General features: G+C 37.9%; 1 protein-coding gene across 5 annotated transcripts; it reads right to left on the reverse strand.

Annotated features, from left to right (window-relative positions):
- Positions 1-347: 347 nt before the first annotated feature.
- On the reverse strand, positions 348-15,158 carry LOC105250931 (multiple epidermal growth factor-like domains protein 8). Of its 5 annotated transcripts, none has more exons than XM_011257327.3 (16): positions 14,749-15,158; positions 13,452-13,766; positions 12,859-13,022; positions 12,270-12,547; positions 11,899-12,083; positions 11,236-11,551; positions 10,667-10,908; positions 9,985-10,224; positions 9,423-9,710; positions 9,104-9,241; positions 8,760-9,004; positions 8,064-8,675; positions 6,573-7,796; positions 2,536-6,505; positions 1,955-2,142; positions 348-1,780 (listed from the first exon to the last, which is right to left on the reverse strand). In XM_011257327.3, the coding sequence occupies exons 2-16, from the start codon at positions 13,654-13,656 to the stop codon at positions 932-934; spliced, it is 9,144 nt and encodes a 3,047-aa protein (XP_011255629.1). In that variant the 5' UTR covers positions 13,657-13,766; positions 14,749-15,158; the 3' UTR covers positions 348-931. The 5 variants fall into 5 exon arrangements, with proteins under 5 accessions (XP_011255629.1, XP_025263399.1, XP_025263401.1 ...); XM_025407614.1 differs by having other exon boundaries at positions 14,724-15,158; XM_025407616.1 differs by having other exon boundaries at positions 15,095-15,157.
- Positions 15,159-17,831: the final 2,673 nt, after the last annotated feature.

Below are 17,831 nucleotides of genomic sequence, written 5' to 3' on the forward strand. Positions count from 1 at the left end.
TCCTTAGATATACAAATTTAGATTCTGAAAATTCTGACGAAAATTCTTGGATACGCGTTTCTCCGGATCGATAGATGCACTCGTATCTGGATCCATAAGATGTTAATTTCACGAATCTTTACATTATTTAAATATCTTTGATTTTATCTACGATTCCGAAGATTTTTGTTTTCGAAAGTCCTCGGATTCGTAATCCAATATATTTATATAATATAAAATTTGCGCATGACGGAATATTAAAATTAATTAGAATTATTTTACATGCCTACATTCGGTAAATTCCACATATATTTCGTATTTATTGTACGGGAAAAGCTTTCGTATAAATTCGTAAATATATTGCTGTGTCTGTTGCCAATTAATAATACGCGTATGCGATGAGATCAATAGCCGCATTCAACGACTTCAAATGGGGATTCAACGCTAGATTTTTTTCATATATTACATAGATTTTTTTCATATATTATATAGATTTTCCGAATATATATATATATATATAATATATATGAAAACCTAGTCGCCCAACTGTTCAATCCACTGAATGCGACCAATAAAAGAGAACAGTTTCCGAATAAAAGCCGATAAAATTATGTGATATATCGGAGATGTTGCAATTAAAGTAAAGTATATTAACGTATTTTGTTAAAGTTTACGTTATAACTCGATTATGTTACATCTTGTATGTTATCTTTAGCGCATTAAAACTGCGTCCTAAAAAGAAGAAATAGCCCATTAAATGGATTATTATACAATTTCTTAGGATCATCAATTAATCCAGACTCTACTATAGCTATTTTAATTCAAGATAGAATGCTCAAACATCGGAAACTCTCATCAACGATGTCCCGGAAGAGTTCAACGATGAAAAGACTGATATTCGTGATGTGGAACTCGAAGATTGTCGAGATCGAGATTCCACTGTGACGCAGGCTCAGTTCGTCGCATGGCTATTTCTACGCCTTAAGAACACTCGGCTGTTGACAGGATAGACTCTGGTTAAGAGTATGAGCGAGCTGCCCAAAGCCAATTTGACAGGTGCTTGGCGACCACCGGGTAACCTAATGAACACCGTGGCTACCGCGGCGACGCTGTCATCGGTGGGTTCGACAGCGACCGGTCTCACATCGCTATGAAAGTTGACATGCTTGCCGCGTCTGCCCTTGCGCTGCGGCGAGCTCGGGCTACACTCGCCGCCATCTCGGTCGTAGATTATCGTTGCCGAGGCGAACGGCCGCTTCGCCATGTGCAGCATTTCGACAACATGACGACGCCGAGCGCGGCGCACGTCCGCCGCCTGTTTCGTTTTCCACGCGACCACGCATGCCGCCAAGAATAGGAAAAAACAGGAGAAGAAACACGAGAAGAAGACGAATAGGTCGATGTGCAGCTGATCTTGTCGAAAGAAAATCATTCCATAGGCGGCGCGGCTATTCAGTTCCGGATTCGACGGTTCGATCGCTCGTAACGCAATGTGGAACTTGGTCTGGCCGAGCTCGTGTTTATCCTGTGGCAATGTCAGCACCAATCGATTTGTCAGATTACGTATCACTAGGAACGTATTTCTTTTGTTGATTGTCAGAAAGGTGGCCAAGTTTTCTGCGTAGCGCTCCATCACGAAATATTGCGGCCCGGTGTTCCACGTTGGTTCCGTGGTGGTACCGTTCACCGCGCCGAAACCGTGAGAATGAAACTCGACGGTTCGGAGCTTACTGTTGAATTGTTCCTCCAACCACGTATCAGAATGATCAGGTCGCCATCTAAATCTGCTATCCAACTCGACCTGTGGATATTATGATAGTGCTTGAACTTTCTTAGATAAAAAGTAATATATAAAAAGAGTTAATAATGAAAAATGGAAAAAAATTGATTCGGCGATTTGTGATAAAAGTGATATTATTTTCCATTGAAAGAATACTTTGTCAATGAAAAGATTAAATAAAAGAAATTAACGTACGTCTTGATATCCGGTCGATGAGTTCAAAGTGACGACAAAGGAATCATCTCGAGGACTCAGGAATAAATCCAAGGCGCCTTGAGTAACATCTACCATCACTCTGATGTCCACATTCATAAATCGAGGCTGTACCATATAGAAAACAGTCTGGCCAGGATTCAAGGGCTTCGGCTTCATTTTGCATTCGTCTGAAATAAGATAACAGTATGCATTAACTTAATCTTTCACACGAGTGCTAGAATGACACAGGATATCAAACAACTTATAATAGAAGAAGAATACGAACCGTAAAATGCTCCACGCAAAACAGAATGTTGCAATTTAAGAAGAATAATTACTAAAGTGTCGAATGTGCATGCGTACATAGATATATATTTTGAAGCGCGAATATTATTTATATATTTCACAACAAGAGAAGAAAAAATAATATAAAAACAAAAGTACCAGTTGCAGTTATCAGATTTATATGTATAAAAAAACTTATTAAATTATCGTCTAGTCATTCTTTTACATTATAGCTATATTATTTATCGTTACACAAACAACTAGTTCTTCATTCTTATATTTTTTACTGTTCTTACCTATCAATTTCGAGTCGAAACACATTTTATTGTCAACCGTGACGGTCTTGTAACACTGATGACCCATCGTCGGCGTGCCAGCGTAGTTCTCCCTGCATTTGCTGCATTGCACCTTCCAGCACGGAGTGCCGCCCGTGTTCGTGCCTTTCATGGGACCGCTGATGCAGGACGGTTCGCTTTCCGTATTGTTACCGCAGTTGCATTTCTCGCCGGTCACAGGGTCGCACGTGAAGCCGTGACCGTGGCATTCGCACGGTCGACATACATCACGCAGATCTTCTGTGCCGCGGAAGAAACCGGTCATGCACTCGCCGCATTTGTCGCCCTTGGTATTGTTGCCGCAATTGATGCATTTGGCCTTGGCCATCGGTCCCTCGCCTATCTGTTTATTCAACATCTCTTCCGACATCTTTTGCACCGCGATTGGATCGGGCACAGTCATACTCTCGTTGATGCAGATTCTCGTGTGTCCGTTGCAGTACTCGAGACACGGCACGCACTGACCATTGTCCGCAGGATTGCCGACAAACAGCGGCAAGCACTTTTCGCATTGGGCCCCCATTGTGTTATTATGACAATGTGTGCAAGAATCGAGCTTGTCCGGTCCGTCACATTTGCTGTGGCCATTACACTGGCACTGGATGGAACAGTTGGCGCCTACGTAACCAAAATCGCAAAGACACGAATCTGGCTCGACGCATGTGCCTCTCACGCAACCCTGCGTGCACATTGGCTCGCAGATCTTTTTACTTAAATCGCTGGTAGTTTCAGTCTTGTATCCGTCTCCGCATTTGCATTCGAAACCCTCTTCCAGATCGAAACACTTCTCGCTCTTCGGTGAACAAGAGTGATGTGCGTTTTCGCACTCGTTTTCTGGCGGACAGCGGACATAGTGCCACGAGAACTCTGGTGTTACGGTCGAGCGGTTAAGTAATGATAACGATGATGACAACGTGATGTTATTGTCTTGCGACTCTAGAAAGTCTGTGGAATGCAATGTCGTGGTGATAATTGACGTTTCGGTCCCCGGGAAATGTTGATGATAGAGCATCTCGCAGGTACCGCCCGCTGGATGATCGGTCGGCGCTTCGAGTGATCCTTCCGTGCATATCCCTTGACCGGTTATGTCAGCAGAATCCAGGGAGCACCAGCCACAGTGCGAGTGTTTCAGGCAGGTACTGCACTGCTTGAAAACCGAGCATGGCTCCGGGCAATGATCCATATCCGCGTTACGCAATACCAAACCACAAACGCCGCCGGCACAGTAAAGTGGTTGGTATGATGGTGAGATGCATTCGTTCAATCGCGTAGACCATCTACATTCGCTCCATCCGCCTTCAGCACCAGTACCTTTCAAGCAGCTCCTACAATCTTTATGTTCGGAACATCTTTTATCGCACTTTGTACTAATCAGCTTGATGCTGGACCGCTCAAAGATATCGACCGGCGCGCAATTCCAGTCGTAGACGGGTTCTGCTGACAATGTTGGTCCCAGCTCGGTTTTCAGCACCTGCCTCGTCCATTCGCAATTGTCAATATCGTTACACTTCTTGCAGTCGCTCGCCGAACATTTGAGTTCCTTGCATTGATTCACACTGGTGACCGATTTGCATGATGACTTATCTGGCCCTTGTGTCTGTTCGTCGCAATCTCGGTCGAATGGGATACATTTAGTTGAGATACCATGCGGACAATTGATGCACCATTTGCAGACCGGCTGGTCTTCTTTGTAATACGGCCATTCCGCCAGACATTCAGTGCAAGTTTTGAAGCTTTGACACTTTCTGGTAGCCATCCAATCCGAGTTGCAGAATATTCCGTTCGATCGTTGCGCTTGAATAACGTTGATGTCACATTTGTCATCACGATTGCTCGAAACTTCGTTCGAGAAGCAGAACGTGTTATTGATGTTATCAATGGTGGTGACGGCGCAAAATGAGCAGCCAAAGTATTTTCTGCATGTGATTTTGTCTTTCCACAGTTTACACAGATCTTCCGGTATGTTGATCAACGTGACGTGACTTTTTATGCCGCCATCGAAGCCACCGACAACGTAAATAGCATTCGATTCCGGATCAGCGTGAGTCATCGCATGAGCGTAAGCCGGGGGTGGCGAACTGCCGATTGTTTCCATATCTCTCGTTATCAAACGTATCCACAGATTGCAGGAATACTTATACGCTATTAGCGAGTCCGAGGTGTTGTGAGGATTTTGTCGGCCACCAAATATCACCATATATTCGTCCGTCGTGACCGCGGAATGCAAAAATCTAGCTTGTGGCAAGCTATTGCCATCGGTAAAATCGTCCTCAAATGGTGGTAATACCGACCACATCCGTGTCTTATAATTCAGAGAGTACAATTTGTTCGAGATGAACGTCCTATTCATTGCGTACGTGTAGCCACCAAAGATGTAGAAGCTATCTGACTTGCTATGATACACCGTAGAATGACCATAAATACCTAGAGGTCCATTCCCATTAGTATCCACTATATCCCAAGTTTCCGTTTCCAGATTAAATTCTCTAACGGTGTCCAGGTATCCGTATTTGGGACTGAAACCACCAATTAGAATCAAACTCTCCGACTCTCCGTCTCTACGAAGAGTCAACGTATGACCGGCTAGCGGTAGCGATTCCTTCTTCTCATCTTGCACGATCTGGCTCCATCGCTGATTCTGCAGACTAAACTTCCAAAAGTCGCTGAGAGTATTGTTCGACAGTCCCTGCACATCCTCGTCTTTCATCGATAGACCACCATACACGTAGATCTGCTGCCTACTATGCACGATTTCAGCGGCGTGAAAGTAACGACCTTGCGGCATGGACGTAGATTCTGAAGTAGACTCGACTGTTACCGGCATCCAGGTGTTGTTTTTTGTATCGAAGAGTCTGATGTCATTCAAGGGTCCGTGACTAAGCGAGTAGCCGCCAAACATCCACAGACTGCCGCGTCGATCGGCCACCAGACTGTGTCCGAAGCGCGGCAACGTTTTTCTCAAATGATCCAGATGATCGGCCAAATATTCCGAGTTAAATAGCTCTGTGAAGATCAACTGATAATCCTTGAGTTGAATGGAACAATCACGACCACCATAATCCGATATGCAAACGCAGCGGCCGTATCCTTTGTCGCAGACACCTTGTTTTTTCGAGGCGGTACAGTTGTTCGGGCATATCTCAACGTCGCAATCGATGCCGACATATCCGGATTTGCAGAGACAGTTACCGTTTCGACATTCGCGATTCCCCGGGCAATTATTACATGTCATCACTATGTAGCTTGCATTGAAGCCTTCGTTGAAGACCTCGTCTAATTGTTTGTAGTGCACCGTCAAAAAGCCGGACTTAGCCTCCACTGTCACCGGATAGTCAGTACTTTCCGTACAGTATACGCCTAGTAATTGGCTCTGGTGACCACCGGTAGATGAGACAAATTCCGGCAGACCATCATACACGTACACGCTGTTCTCCTGGCAACTCACGTTAATGTCCTCAAGAATGGTAAATTGTATTACACTCTGAATCGTCGGTATAGTCGCATCTGACGAAAGATTAACTTCCGGACTGACGATCCAAAGACATTCTCTTGTCGGCGTGTCGCTCGAGTCACCCGCGTAGCTTCTCCAAAGCGAAGATTGGGAATGTCGACTACCAAGACCCTGCTTGCGGTTTTCCACGCCACCCAGCATACCCCGTGACATGCAGCCGTAATAGCACATTCCGCCATCGCGTGGATCGCCGTAATAGCCGCGTTTACAACGCTGGCACTTGTCGCCTTCGGTATTATCACGGCAGAAGCACATCCCGGTCTGTCGATCGCACACGTCGAGCTCAATGTCACCGTGTCCGTTGCAGTCACATTCGCGGCAGCCCAATGGCATTGTTGCGTTCCCATAACTGCCCGCCTTGCATTCCTCGCAGTAGCGCCCGGTGGTCCAATCTTGACACTCGTCGCAAATACCTGGTCCCTAGACATCCAAAGATTAAAATGCTTACACATATATGTATGTGTATATGTACAATTTTTCCGTTTACCTGCATGCACGTGGAATGATTGTAACAGCCGCAGTTGGTTCGACAATCAGGCCCAGTCCAACCGAGGTTGCATTCGCATTTGTAGTCCGGTGCTTCGCTGCAATATCCATTAACACATCTTTCGTAACAAGTTTTGGTACAGTTTTCCTTGCCATCGCCGTTGAAACCGCGCTTGCATTGGCAGCTAAAGCTGCCATGCGTATTGGTGCAAAGTGCGTCGGGATGACAATCGTGAAGACCAAGATCGCATTCGTCTACATCTGGACATTGCGCGTACGCCCAACCGGATTCGTCTGCTTTTAGACTACTGTTTCGATCCTCGTTGATGACCACGCTGCAATTGACATGTGGTTGATTGAAATCACCCTGTACGCATACCCCAGTGATGGGATTTTCCAAGCTGTAGCACCATCCACAACTGAGCGAGTGTAAGCAACTTGAGCAATTTGAATGCCGGCTGCAGCTTTTGCACTGATCGTTGCCAGTCAACGATGAACTGCGTGATGTAACACCCATGAGACCTGCCTGATCCATCCATTCCCGGCACAGGCCGAATTGATACTCAGATGTGTACACGGAGAAGGAAAAGCATTCGCGTGTGGCTTCACACCATACGCACCTACCACGCTCGTCCAGACACTGAGTGCAATTGAAGCGTTGCCGACATGGGATCGGACATTCCTCCAGACTTACCGCAGAGCCTTTCACTCGGCCAATCCGTGCACATTTTGCTTCCTCCGTCCACCATTCGCACAGTTTAGTGCTTACACACGACTCACAAGAAATATAGTTGGAGCAGTTGGCGCATGTCGATGGCGTGATCGTCAAATAATGCCATTCGCGTATCGGTTCGCCCCGCTCGTTCCAATCCACATCTGCCGCACAACTCTCTGTCTCGTTAGCCGAACGCGGTAAACACTGGTAAGTGATGTCACACCAACCACACGAAGAATCCGTTAGACAGTGCAGGCAATTGCTATACTGATGGCAAGAACCATTTTGATACGGCTCTAGATATTCGAATGTAAAGACTTTTGCATTTTCCATTTTTTTATTGTGTGTGATTTCCATTTTACTTGCATGAGGATAGTTGTTTGCAGTCACCGTTCTTTTCGATTCGAAGTTCAACAGATAACGACCTGGTTGTAGCTCCATCGGATGTCCATCCGACCATTTTATTGGTATACATTGCGATGTTTCTGCAGTGAAATTGGCGACCAGCTCCTATAAATAAGTTAAATTATTTTATAGATAATTTAATAAAATTTAAAAAATTGTTAAAATTATTATTAAATTTTTAATTAATTATTTTATTTTTAATTAATCTCAAGTGATAAGAATATTCCAATTTATAATATAAATTTCCTATTGTTATATTTAAATAAAATTTGTATAAAATCACAATTATATTTCGATATTTTTCAGAATATGAACCTTTATACTCGTTAATATGATTAAGATGCTAAGTAGTAAAAACAAAAGATAACTCACCAGCTTATCGGGATCATCGTTTCGCGATACGTGAAGCGTCGCGCTATTGTAACCGATGCAGATTTTCAACTGCTCTGCCGCGCTATCCCAAAAATAATTCGGCGGTCTGAGGAAACCGGTCAATCTAGCAACCATATCGCCACCCAACGCCGTCTCTGTTTTCGCGCCTTGCGACGGCATAAAATCGACCGTGGTCGCATTTACTATAGCAACCGAGTCAGGCTGGCTGTAATTCGCTGGCGGCTTGTATTTGAGGAAGGTTAGACCCGGCCTTCTATCCATCTCTCGACATTCCTCGACCTTGGTAATCTCTGTGCCTTTCGAACCCCACCAGCCTGGTATTTGTGAGGGCGTATCATCCCGCAAACCGCATACGCCATAATTGTCGTCCTTGTGATGACAGCGAGCGTTCTGGACGCACCACGTGCACGTACCTAGATTAAGCTTGTTCGAAACGGATTTCCTGCCGCGAAAATTTGTACCCCAGCCGCCACCGGGTTGACCGTGTATTAAGCAAGAATGACAGTCGCCTAAAGCGGGACAAACTCCTGGACAGCGCGTCGTTTGAAGATTCGTTGTACAATTGCTACCTATTGTACGACCATAACATATCTGTAATATGCAATAAAAAAATTTCATAAAGTGTGAAAAGCGAGAGATGAATATATCAACGCGAGATGGATATATGGAGAATACCTCGTCTGCAGAACACCAGCCGCATTCAGGATTTGCCGCGCACTCCATCAAACTCTTATGTCTTGAACAAATCTGTTCCGGTTCGATATAATCCTCATTTCCCGGCGCCAACATAGGCGGCAAAGTGTATGCGAGAAGATCGGCATTTACGTTGCCGTGATATCCACCGACGAGCAACAGGATATTTCCATTACGTACATCCGCTGCGTGTGCGAATACGCCCTGTTGCTTAGGATAACGAGAATCTAAAAAGCGAAGATCTTATTGTATTAAACGCATAAACACATTTAAATCAATATAAACATATAAATTTATATATCGAATCAATTAAAAATATGTTTTACCTTTATCGTTTAAGCCTAGCACATCGTGGCTCACCCAAGCATGACAACCGAGATGATAAAGATACATTTGATTGTCATAACAGATCTCCTCTTTGTTATGTCTATGAGAATATCCACCGAATACCACTAGATAATTTCCTGTCAAAATATAACATAGTAATAAATATGTGTATGCATCTTAAATTTAAAAAAATGCAAGATAATATGGATTTATAAACGGAAACAAAAATTCGTACATCGTTTAATTTTATATTAAATAAATATAATATTTAAAGACGAAAACATATATATTTTGCATGATTATAGATTTATAAATTACCTATGATATTACACGTGTGAAATGCGCGTTCTCTTGGTACGTATGTATCTCGTAAGTGTGCCCTCGGATAATGAATCTCAGACCAAACTTTTCTGTCAAATTGAAAAACAAACATTCGATCCGATAATTTACTGAAACGGGCAACGCTAGCAACTACACCGCCATATACCAGCAAGGAATTGGTAGCGCGATGGTACACAGTCGAGTGCGCCACCACGCGTACATCGAGTTCCTTACCACCTCGAGGTCGCACCTCTATCCACCTTTCGCTGGTTGCCGTAGAATCCGCTATAATAATATATAACATACAATAGTATTAACACTCTTCAATCTCTTTTAATCACGTGTTTCTACATCTAAACATTTTTTACAAATTTTCATTCGAGAAACTTCAAAGTTCCAATGAAAGTATTATATTGTAAAAAGCTATTCTTATGATATAGCAGAAAAATCTATTTGGGATTTATGTTTGATATTTATCATTTTGTATGAATTACATGTACGAATACATATTGTTAAAATATACATTTTTTGAATTATTCTTTCGTTTTAATCAACTCACATAAATTTAATTTGATTTTATAAAGTCTGGACGAAAATTCTCCATCAAGAGTGCTGCCTCCGAACAAATAGATGTAATCGCCTGCCAGAGTTAAAGTATGTCTTGTGAGTCTGGGCGGATAGAAAGGAGAATTTTTAGCACGTAAAGTCCATGTACGCTTGTTTACATTGTAATGCCACAGTTCATTCGACACAGAACCGTCTTCTTCCGATACTTTTCCTCCATAGATTACAAAACCATCTAAAAATGTAGAAAAATTCCATTTATTAATTACAAATATAATATTAATATTATACTATACTATAGTTAAAAACTACAATTTCACAACTATAATGGCAAGTCATTTAATAGAAAGCAGATTAATTTTTGAATTTAAGTTTTTCTTTCTCAATTTTGTCATTGATGTTTGTAATAAGTAAAATTTATTTGCATAATAAAATTATTTGACGATTTTTTTTGGACTTGAGGAATAAATATTTATAAAAAAATTTTTCAAAAGCTTATTATGTAAATTCAATTTTTATGTGCACTAATGTAAAAAAAAAAGATTTTATCTCTTTATCATTGTACTTTATATTGATTAGCGATATAATAAATTTTAAATGTGTTAATTTCTGTAAAAGTCGTAATGTCCTCTTATCAGTATAGATAAATTATCATCAAATGCTATATGTCGACAGACCTTGATATTTACACGCAGCGTGACCATATCGAGGACCCGGTTTGGGTAACTCATTAATAGTTGGTTCTGTAACTTCCTCTTTCAGTGACTCGCTCGTGGTTAATTTTGGATCTATAAATTCTTGCATGAATATATTATCTTCAGCGGGCCCTGCTACCACCTGTTCCTCCCATTTCGCATTGTCGTTTTGTACGTCTGTTGCATCATGTTCTCGATATAAGTTTTCTAAATTTCTGCGATATCTTTAATAAACAAATATACACCGATAATTTATAAGCTTAACACTGTACAAATAAATAATGTTAAATATTTTACAAAGATTTATAAAAAACATATAAAACTTTATAATAAAGGCTGTATCTTCTTAGAAATTATTTCAATTATAAATTATGACCTGCGATTAAAGGTCTAATTTAAAAAATATGATTTTATTTTCATATACCATATAACTTATTATGTATGTGTATCTTTATAGGAACAAATGTAAAGATAATAAAATTTTTCCGAATTTTACAAAGATAATTTTAAAGGAATTGGAAATTAATGAATGATGATTCATCACTTACTACCTTGTCGACATTTGCGAATATCGTGGTTTTATATTTCGCGGATGCTTTCTCCTGGGATCGTCGTTCCTATCGATCCTAATGGTGCTTCTACTTTTCTCGTTCACCTTAGGCAAGTTCCGGAATTCTCGCGTGCCGTGTTCACGACTGCCGTTAGCGGTCCGATCGAACAGACTGAAAGTATTATTATCCTTGATGCTATAAAGGACTTTCCAGATTAAAGATGACGTCGGTAGGCCATATATCTCCTTGGCGCCAGGATTACGTAATTCGGTAGCGATCAACATAGGATCCAGATATTCGGCGGATACAGCACCTTCTACAAATGCAAGAAGAAAATGTATGGTAATATAAAATTATTATAATTGCTCTTCTGTATACATACTCTGAGTACACAATCAGTAACAGTAATAATATTTAGTACAAATTTTATATACTTTATTTTTATATTTCCACACAATAAAATATTATATGATAATAAAATAATTTTTTCCGCATCAATTATATTACTTTCTCGAATCATATTAGAAAGAACCTTAAAGGGTGCAACATACCACGCACCCTGTAATGTTCTAGTCTTTATATAAAAAATGAATCAAGTTAAAATTCTTTTATATAAAGTTTTTGTTATTGTGTATGATTTATATACTTAATTTATGTACTTACCTAATACATTCCCGTATTCATCTTCCCATTGGCTTGTACTAAACCTGTACACTTCCAAGTCGCTGAGAATATAGTTAAGATCGTAGCCGCCGAAAACGTAAAGTGAATCCGTTTCCTGAACGTAGACTGCCGTATGAGCTGCGCGTGGTCTTAGTCCACTTTCCGAATGAGAAAGCCAATGCCATCTGTATAAATAATTACATTATTTTAGATTTCTTATTCACATATTCATTTCCATTATTCGATATAAATGCAATTTTATAAAATATTAAAAAGAATGTCATTATACATATATACAACTTTATATTATCATACAATTTACATATAATAAAAAAAGAAATATGCAAGCTTACAATTTCGGAAAAACGTACCGATTTCCTTCTGGATGCGTTTTATGCAAAGAACAAGATTGTCCGGAATATCCACTATTGCATTCACATCTTTTTAAGCCGCAGATACCGGCGCCACTGCAATTGTTTGGACAGAGTGCTCGAGAACAGTCTTTACCTCCCCAATCGTTTTCGCAAAAACATGTATTGTTGATGCACTTTCCATGATGAGTGCAATTGTTCGGGCAATCCGTTACTGAAAATTCTGCGTGAAAACCATCTAGGACGTAGTTTGTGTCACTATATAATAATATCAACATCTACAAAGAAAAATATATATTTCTATGACATCTTGCAATAACAATGCTGTTTTATATTTCTTTTATATTTACATTATTATTACTAAGTTTTATATAGTAATGTATTATATTCTGTATATTATAAAAATTTATAAAACTTTTTATATACACTTCACTTTTCATATATAAAACTTCTTATATATACTTCACTTTATATATACTTATATATACTTTATGTAACATTATATCGGTTGATAATATTAATGAGATGCTAAAAACTTGAATCTGCAACATATCATTCGCATTGTTAATGTTGCAGGATATGTACTTACATAACCGGATGATGATGTCACTTGTTGAGGCTCTGTTTTGCCACTAAAGCTACCCAGAAGGGGGGAACGAAAGGAATCTCCATCGTAAACAAATACATAGTCATAGCTGCACTCTGTACCCATAGTCCGGAAACTCAATGTAATAAATTGACGACTATGATTAGCTGTAATAAGAAAAACAAATTATACATAAGTTTTAAAAAAATTTTTGTTATAAGGCATTGTATGTGATCTTATATTATGCATCTTAGATATATTATAAATATCTATATATATCTATATAGAGAGATAAAATAGATCTATAAATCTATATATATATATATATATATATATATATATATATATATATATATATATCTATATATGTATAGAGAGAGACAGAAATAAAGTAGATATTAGAAAAAAAAATAGGACATAAAAAGTAAAAAATATTTAAATGTTCACATTGAGCATTAATATATATGAAAATAATCACACATATTTCATTGAAAGAAATAGTTGGATTTAATATGTCTCCAGCAAAATAAAATTTCACTAACTTTATAATGATTAGATCTTATTTTTAAACTCTCCATACACATTCTTATTTGTACCTTTAATGAGCCACTCGCAGTGGGAATCTTGAGTATAATTTGAACCCATAGGTCCATCGCTGATAATTCCCCATGAGTCTGTGAAGACTTTCCTTGTCTTATCGCACGGCACTTGCTTTGGAGATGGCTGCGGAGCCAGATTGATGCTCCGCAGCAAGCAACTCCATATGAAAATGCATGCTGCGGTGGATATCACCCACCCCATCACAGTGTATTCTCCTCACTGTTGTCGAACAGCACACAGGTCATTATCAACATGCATCAGATAATTTCTTGAGCAATTATGCAGTGTAGTGTGCACAGACAGAATCATATCTGAAAAGAATGTATAAAACTCGTTATTTTATCTATTGCAAGTGTCATTAAGTATTTAATCATTATAAGATAAGAAATGTCTTCATATATCCAAGAATAAATTTATGTCTTTACATATCCAAGAATAAATTTACACAGCTGTATTAATATAAGAGATTAACATACAATGCAATTATTTACAGGATATGCTCATATATTGTACAATATACAATATGAGATTGAATTTTAAGAATGTAATTTTAAAAATGTATATATTATTTTCAAACTTTATTTTCAAGATATCTTAAATGTTATTAAGATATCTTAAGCCTTGAAAGATAATGTACACTAGTAATGTACACTGTTAACATTAGATATGTACTATGTATTATGTGCTAAGGCATAGTCAATCAAACTCTACACAATGGATATATGTATAAAAAAATCATCCTTGAGACTTGTAATGTCAACATTAGATATATCTACATCACATGTGTTAATATTACATTAGTAATTCAATAATTTATTAAAAATAGACTTTAAACTATTTATCTTTTCTCTCAAAAGTTTCTCTCAAGATGTCAACGAACTTTTTTCATGAATATATACAGTCATTAGTATTGTTTTTAAAAATTGTATCATTAAAACTGTTATTTATATTCCGTCAAAATTTCTCATCGTACGTAGTAAAACAAAACTACTGTCAATCAAAACACTCGACGCCGATCAGTAAACACACACAAATGCCATAATAATTAATTATAAAACGTACGATGTATAAAAAAAAAAAACATTCGCGAACAACGTATGGGTATATTAATGCAGTGTGTCGAAGGACATTCTCGTGAAACGAGTTAGCATCGCGCGAGAAACGCAAGGCTTTCGACTCCTGATCAATTTGCAAATAAGCACAAATAAGAAAATGACACTCGCATACACTCTCGCGTATTAGCGTGTGCGTGCATACAATACACATACACGTGTGTCCATGAACTTTCCGCACCTATCGCGAGATGACGAGCGCAACATAACAAACCCCTCGGAAGGCCTGGCACTTTTCCTCGGGATTCCGGCAAAAACTCAAATAAATCCTGGGGACGGGGTCACGTCTTCGGCGACGAGACGGCGTCGCAGGACATCCTCCGATGACAGGGAAGCGGAAAAAGAGAGAGTACGGAAACGGCGAGCGTGATCAAAACATCACGGAAGAAAAGTCGCGAATTTTCCCTCGTCGTGGTTTGTTCGACGAAGCTGCCGATGGTAACCTTGTATTTTTATATATACGGTCGCGAAACTCGCGCGTCGAGCACGAAATGTCAAGCGGGCGTGACGTAAACGTCATACGAAACCTCCAGGCTGAACGGTGCCTCGCCTCGTCGTTGACACCTCGATCGCCTCGCTTTTTACGATCGTGCTTACTCAGGATCGGGAGGGGGAAAAACCAGTAAGGCCGCTAACAATACTCCGATACCTACTATCGATATTTACCGATTTTGCATCAAAACTTCCCAGCTGATCTTCACGATGGCGCACTTTCGATATTTTGACGTCACTACTTTTGAAATTTAAAACTATATCTTGTAGATGTATGCGAGATTCATTTTATTATAAAAAATATTCTATCTCTTGCCAAGTATTTGAAAAAGTAATCTTTCAATCTTGAATTGCTAACAAAATTAAAAATAATTAAAATAATTAGTACGCTTTGATATACATATAATACGTTAAAATTTAATTAGTTATTCATCGGAACATTTTCATTCGCAATTATTAACCAAATTATTTAATTTTCAGATAATAAAGATATAATATTTGTGATTACTTATTCGTGCTTTAATATAATCTGTAAAGTATTTCACCTTTAATAAATTTTAATAAATTTAAGAGTACAAAATAAGGAAAGAAAAGGATGATTAGGGCTTTTCTTGAGTTGCTATTAATCTGCGACAGGCATAATGAGGATACAAATATTTTATTATTTCGGCAAGAATAAATTATTTTAATCCTCTCAATTCCTGCGTATGTTTAACGTAACAAGATAAAAGTAGTAATATAGATAAACGCGTTGTTAAAAATCTTAACTATGATCGAAATTTATCGGCTAAACAGTTCGGAAACCGAAATACTTTAGCTGCAATAAATCAGCTTTGCAATACTTTTAAAGTTCGCATGGAGTTACTCAGTACTTATATCTCAGTACAATATATGTAATTAATAGAATAGAAAGAATAGAAGAAATAGATTTCTTCTGAAATATTATAATAATAAAGAAATTTTTAATATCTATTGTAAATATATAAATAGCTAAAAAGAAAAAACTAATGTTCGATTATATTTGTGTAAAATCAAATCGATTTTAAATTATGACTGAATTTCTTATTCGAGATTCTCATTTTACGAAAATTTCTCTTTTTCATTCTATCTCAGGCAAAATTTATTAATTTTATAAAAGAAAGCTCAATAAAATGAAGGATAATCTCTTAAAGACTTAATAACTTATATAAAATTATGGATTTATTGTAGTTTTAAGATATATATTGCATATTTAATATAAAAACATGAAATTTAAGTCCTGAGCTTCTTCCAAAGCGAATCTTTTGTTTATATTTATTATAAAGTTAATGATATACTATTATTAATGCAATAATTATATTTTTTGCCATTTTTTCTATAAAAAATAATCATATATCAACAATGTCCGAATTCTATCGATTTCTTCAACGTGCGTTAGTTTTCCAATTTAATTCTACCATCGGAGATTTGACTTATTGCAATATCGTTCGCGTTGGACGTGACATAGATTTAAAAATAGCTAGTCGACTGGAAAAGAAAATAAGATAGAGTACAATTAATCACACACCCCTACATAAAGCGCAATCTCTCGTAATAACGTACAGATCGTATATTTGCTATAATCCGTCAATGAATGTACTGTACATTATCTTAACGATTGATACAATCGTTCTATAGCCAGTATATAGCTTTTTACTACCTTATAATACGACTCGTACGCGTCATTTTTTTCCCTATAAAAATTTTAAAAAGATATTTACGCATACTCGTATGTGTACATATATGTACCTCTTCTATTGAATGTCCTTCAACCGATAAATCAACTCTTTGCGCTGTGAAATGTCGACTCAATCTCGCTATTATAATAATATAATATTATATTATTATAGTGTAATATTAACACAATAGGGGAGTGTTGTTATGTATTAAATTATTATAATAGTACAAGCGCATTATGTCACATATATTCGCGATATAATATTATTATAATATTTCTACAACAATTAGAATATATTCCTTTTCTTTATTTTTATATATAATTATTTTAAAAATCTGTATTCTCTCTATTTCCGCGAAATTAGAGAAACTGCTCCGCTGCTGTTTCTTTCTTGATATCTAGATTATATTAATTTTGTTTCAATATCAGAGAATTCAAGCAACAATCCAATTGGAATTCATTATCCAAAGATTTAAATATAATAATCTAATTTTATCAACTTTTATTTTTTTACGAGTCTTAATCTATATATATATATAAATTTGATATACATAAATTTTTAATCGCGTTATGCAGCAAACAAATATCACAATATTATATCTGCCCGATATAATTTTTGATATTAATTGTTACAAGAATGCATTCCGAGCGCAAAGTATCGACTTTCCACTTATTCTTGATGAAACATTTTGTCTATTTTGATAAAAAATGCGAATTATTATGATATCAACAATTGAAGCGGACAATGCAACGAATTTGGTTCATTAATATTATCAGTGGATGGGTAAAGCTATCGGTTGAAGGATTAACGTTACTTCCCTTTTTTGAGAAATATGTGCAGTCAGGAAACTGTTTCTAGAAAGCGAATGCTCTATATGCTCGACTATATGGTTTCGATCACACTTGCATTGAAGATACGAGAAGCTATTCCGATATTTTAAAGTTTGCTAAAACCGACACGACAAACCGCTCAGACAAAGTCGGTTTGAACATCGAATTGTATAAACGCGATTTACAGTACTAAAAGACTGTAAATTCCTGGTAATATCATAAAACTAATCAGAATGAGTACTCGT

This window comes from Camponotus floridanus, unplaced genomic scaffold, assembly GCF_003227725.1.
Source record: "Camponotus floridanus strain SB8 unplaced genomic scaffold, Cflo_v7.5 scaffold18, whole genome shotgun sequence".
NCBI lineage: Eukaryota > Metazoa > Arthropoda > Insecta > Hymenoptera > Formicidae > Camponotus > Camponotus floridanus.

Excerpts from the sequence above, each read along its gene's own strand:
- LOC105250931 (XM_011257327.3), bottom strand. The coding sequence starts at position 13,656 with ATGGGGTGGGTGATATCCACCGCAGCATGCATTTTCATATGGAGTTGC. Across the intron at positions 13,023-13,451 it reads CTGCGAGTGGCTCATTAAAG|CTAATCATAGTCGTCAATTT; the intron begins GTACAAATAAGA and ends TTCTTATTACAG. Across the intron at positions 10,225-10,666 it reads CGCTGCGTGTAAATATCAAG|ATGGTTTTGTAATCTATGGA; the intron begins GTCTGTCGACAT and ends CTACATTTTTAG.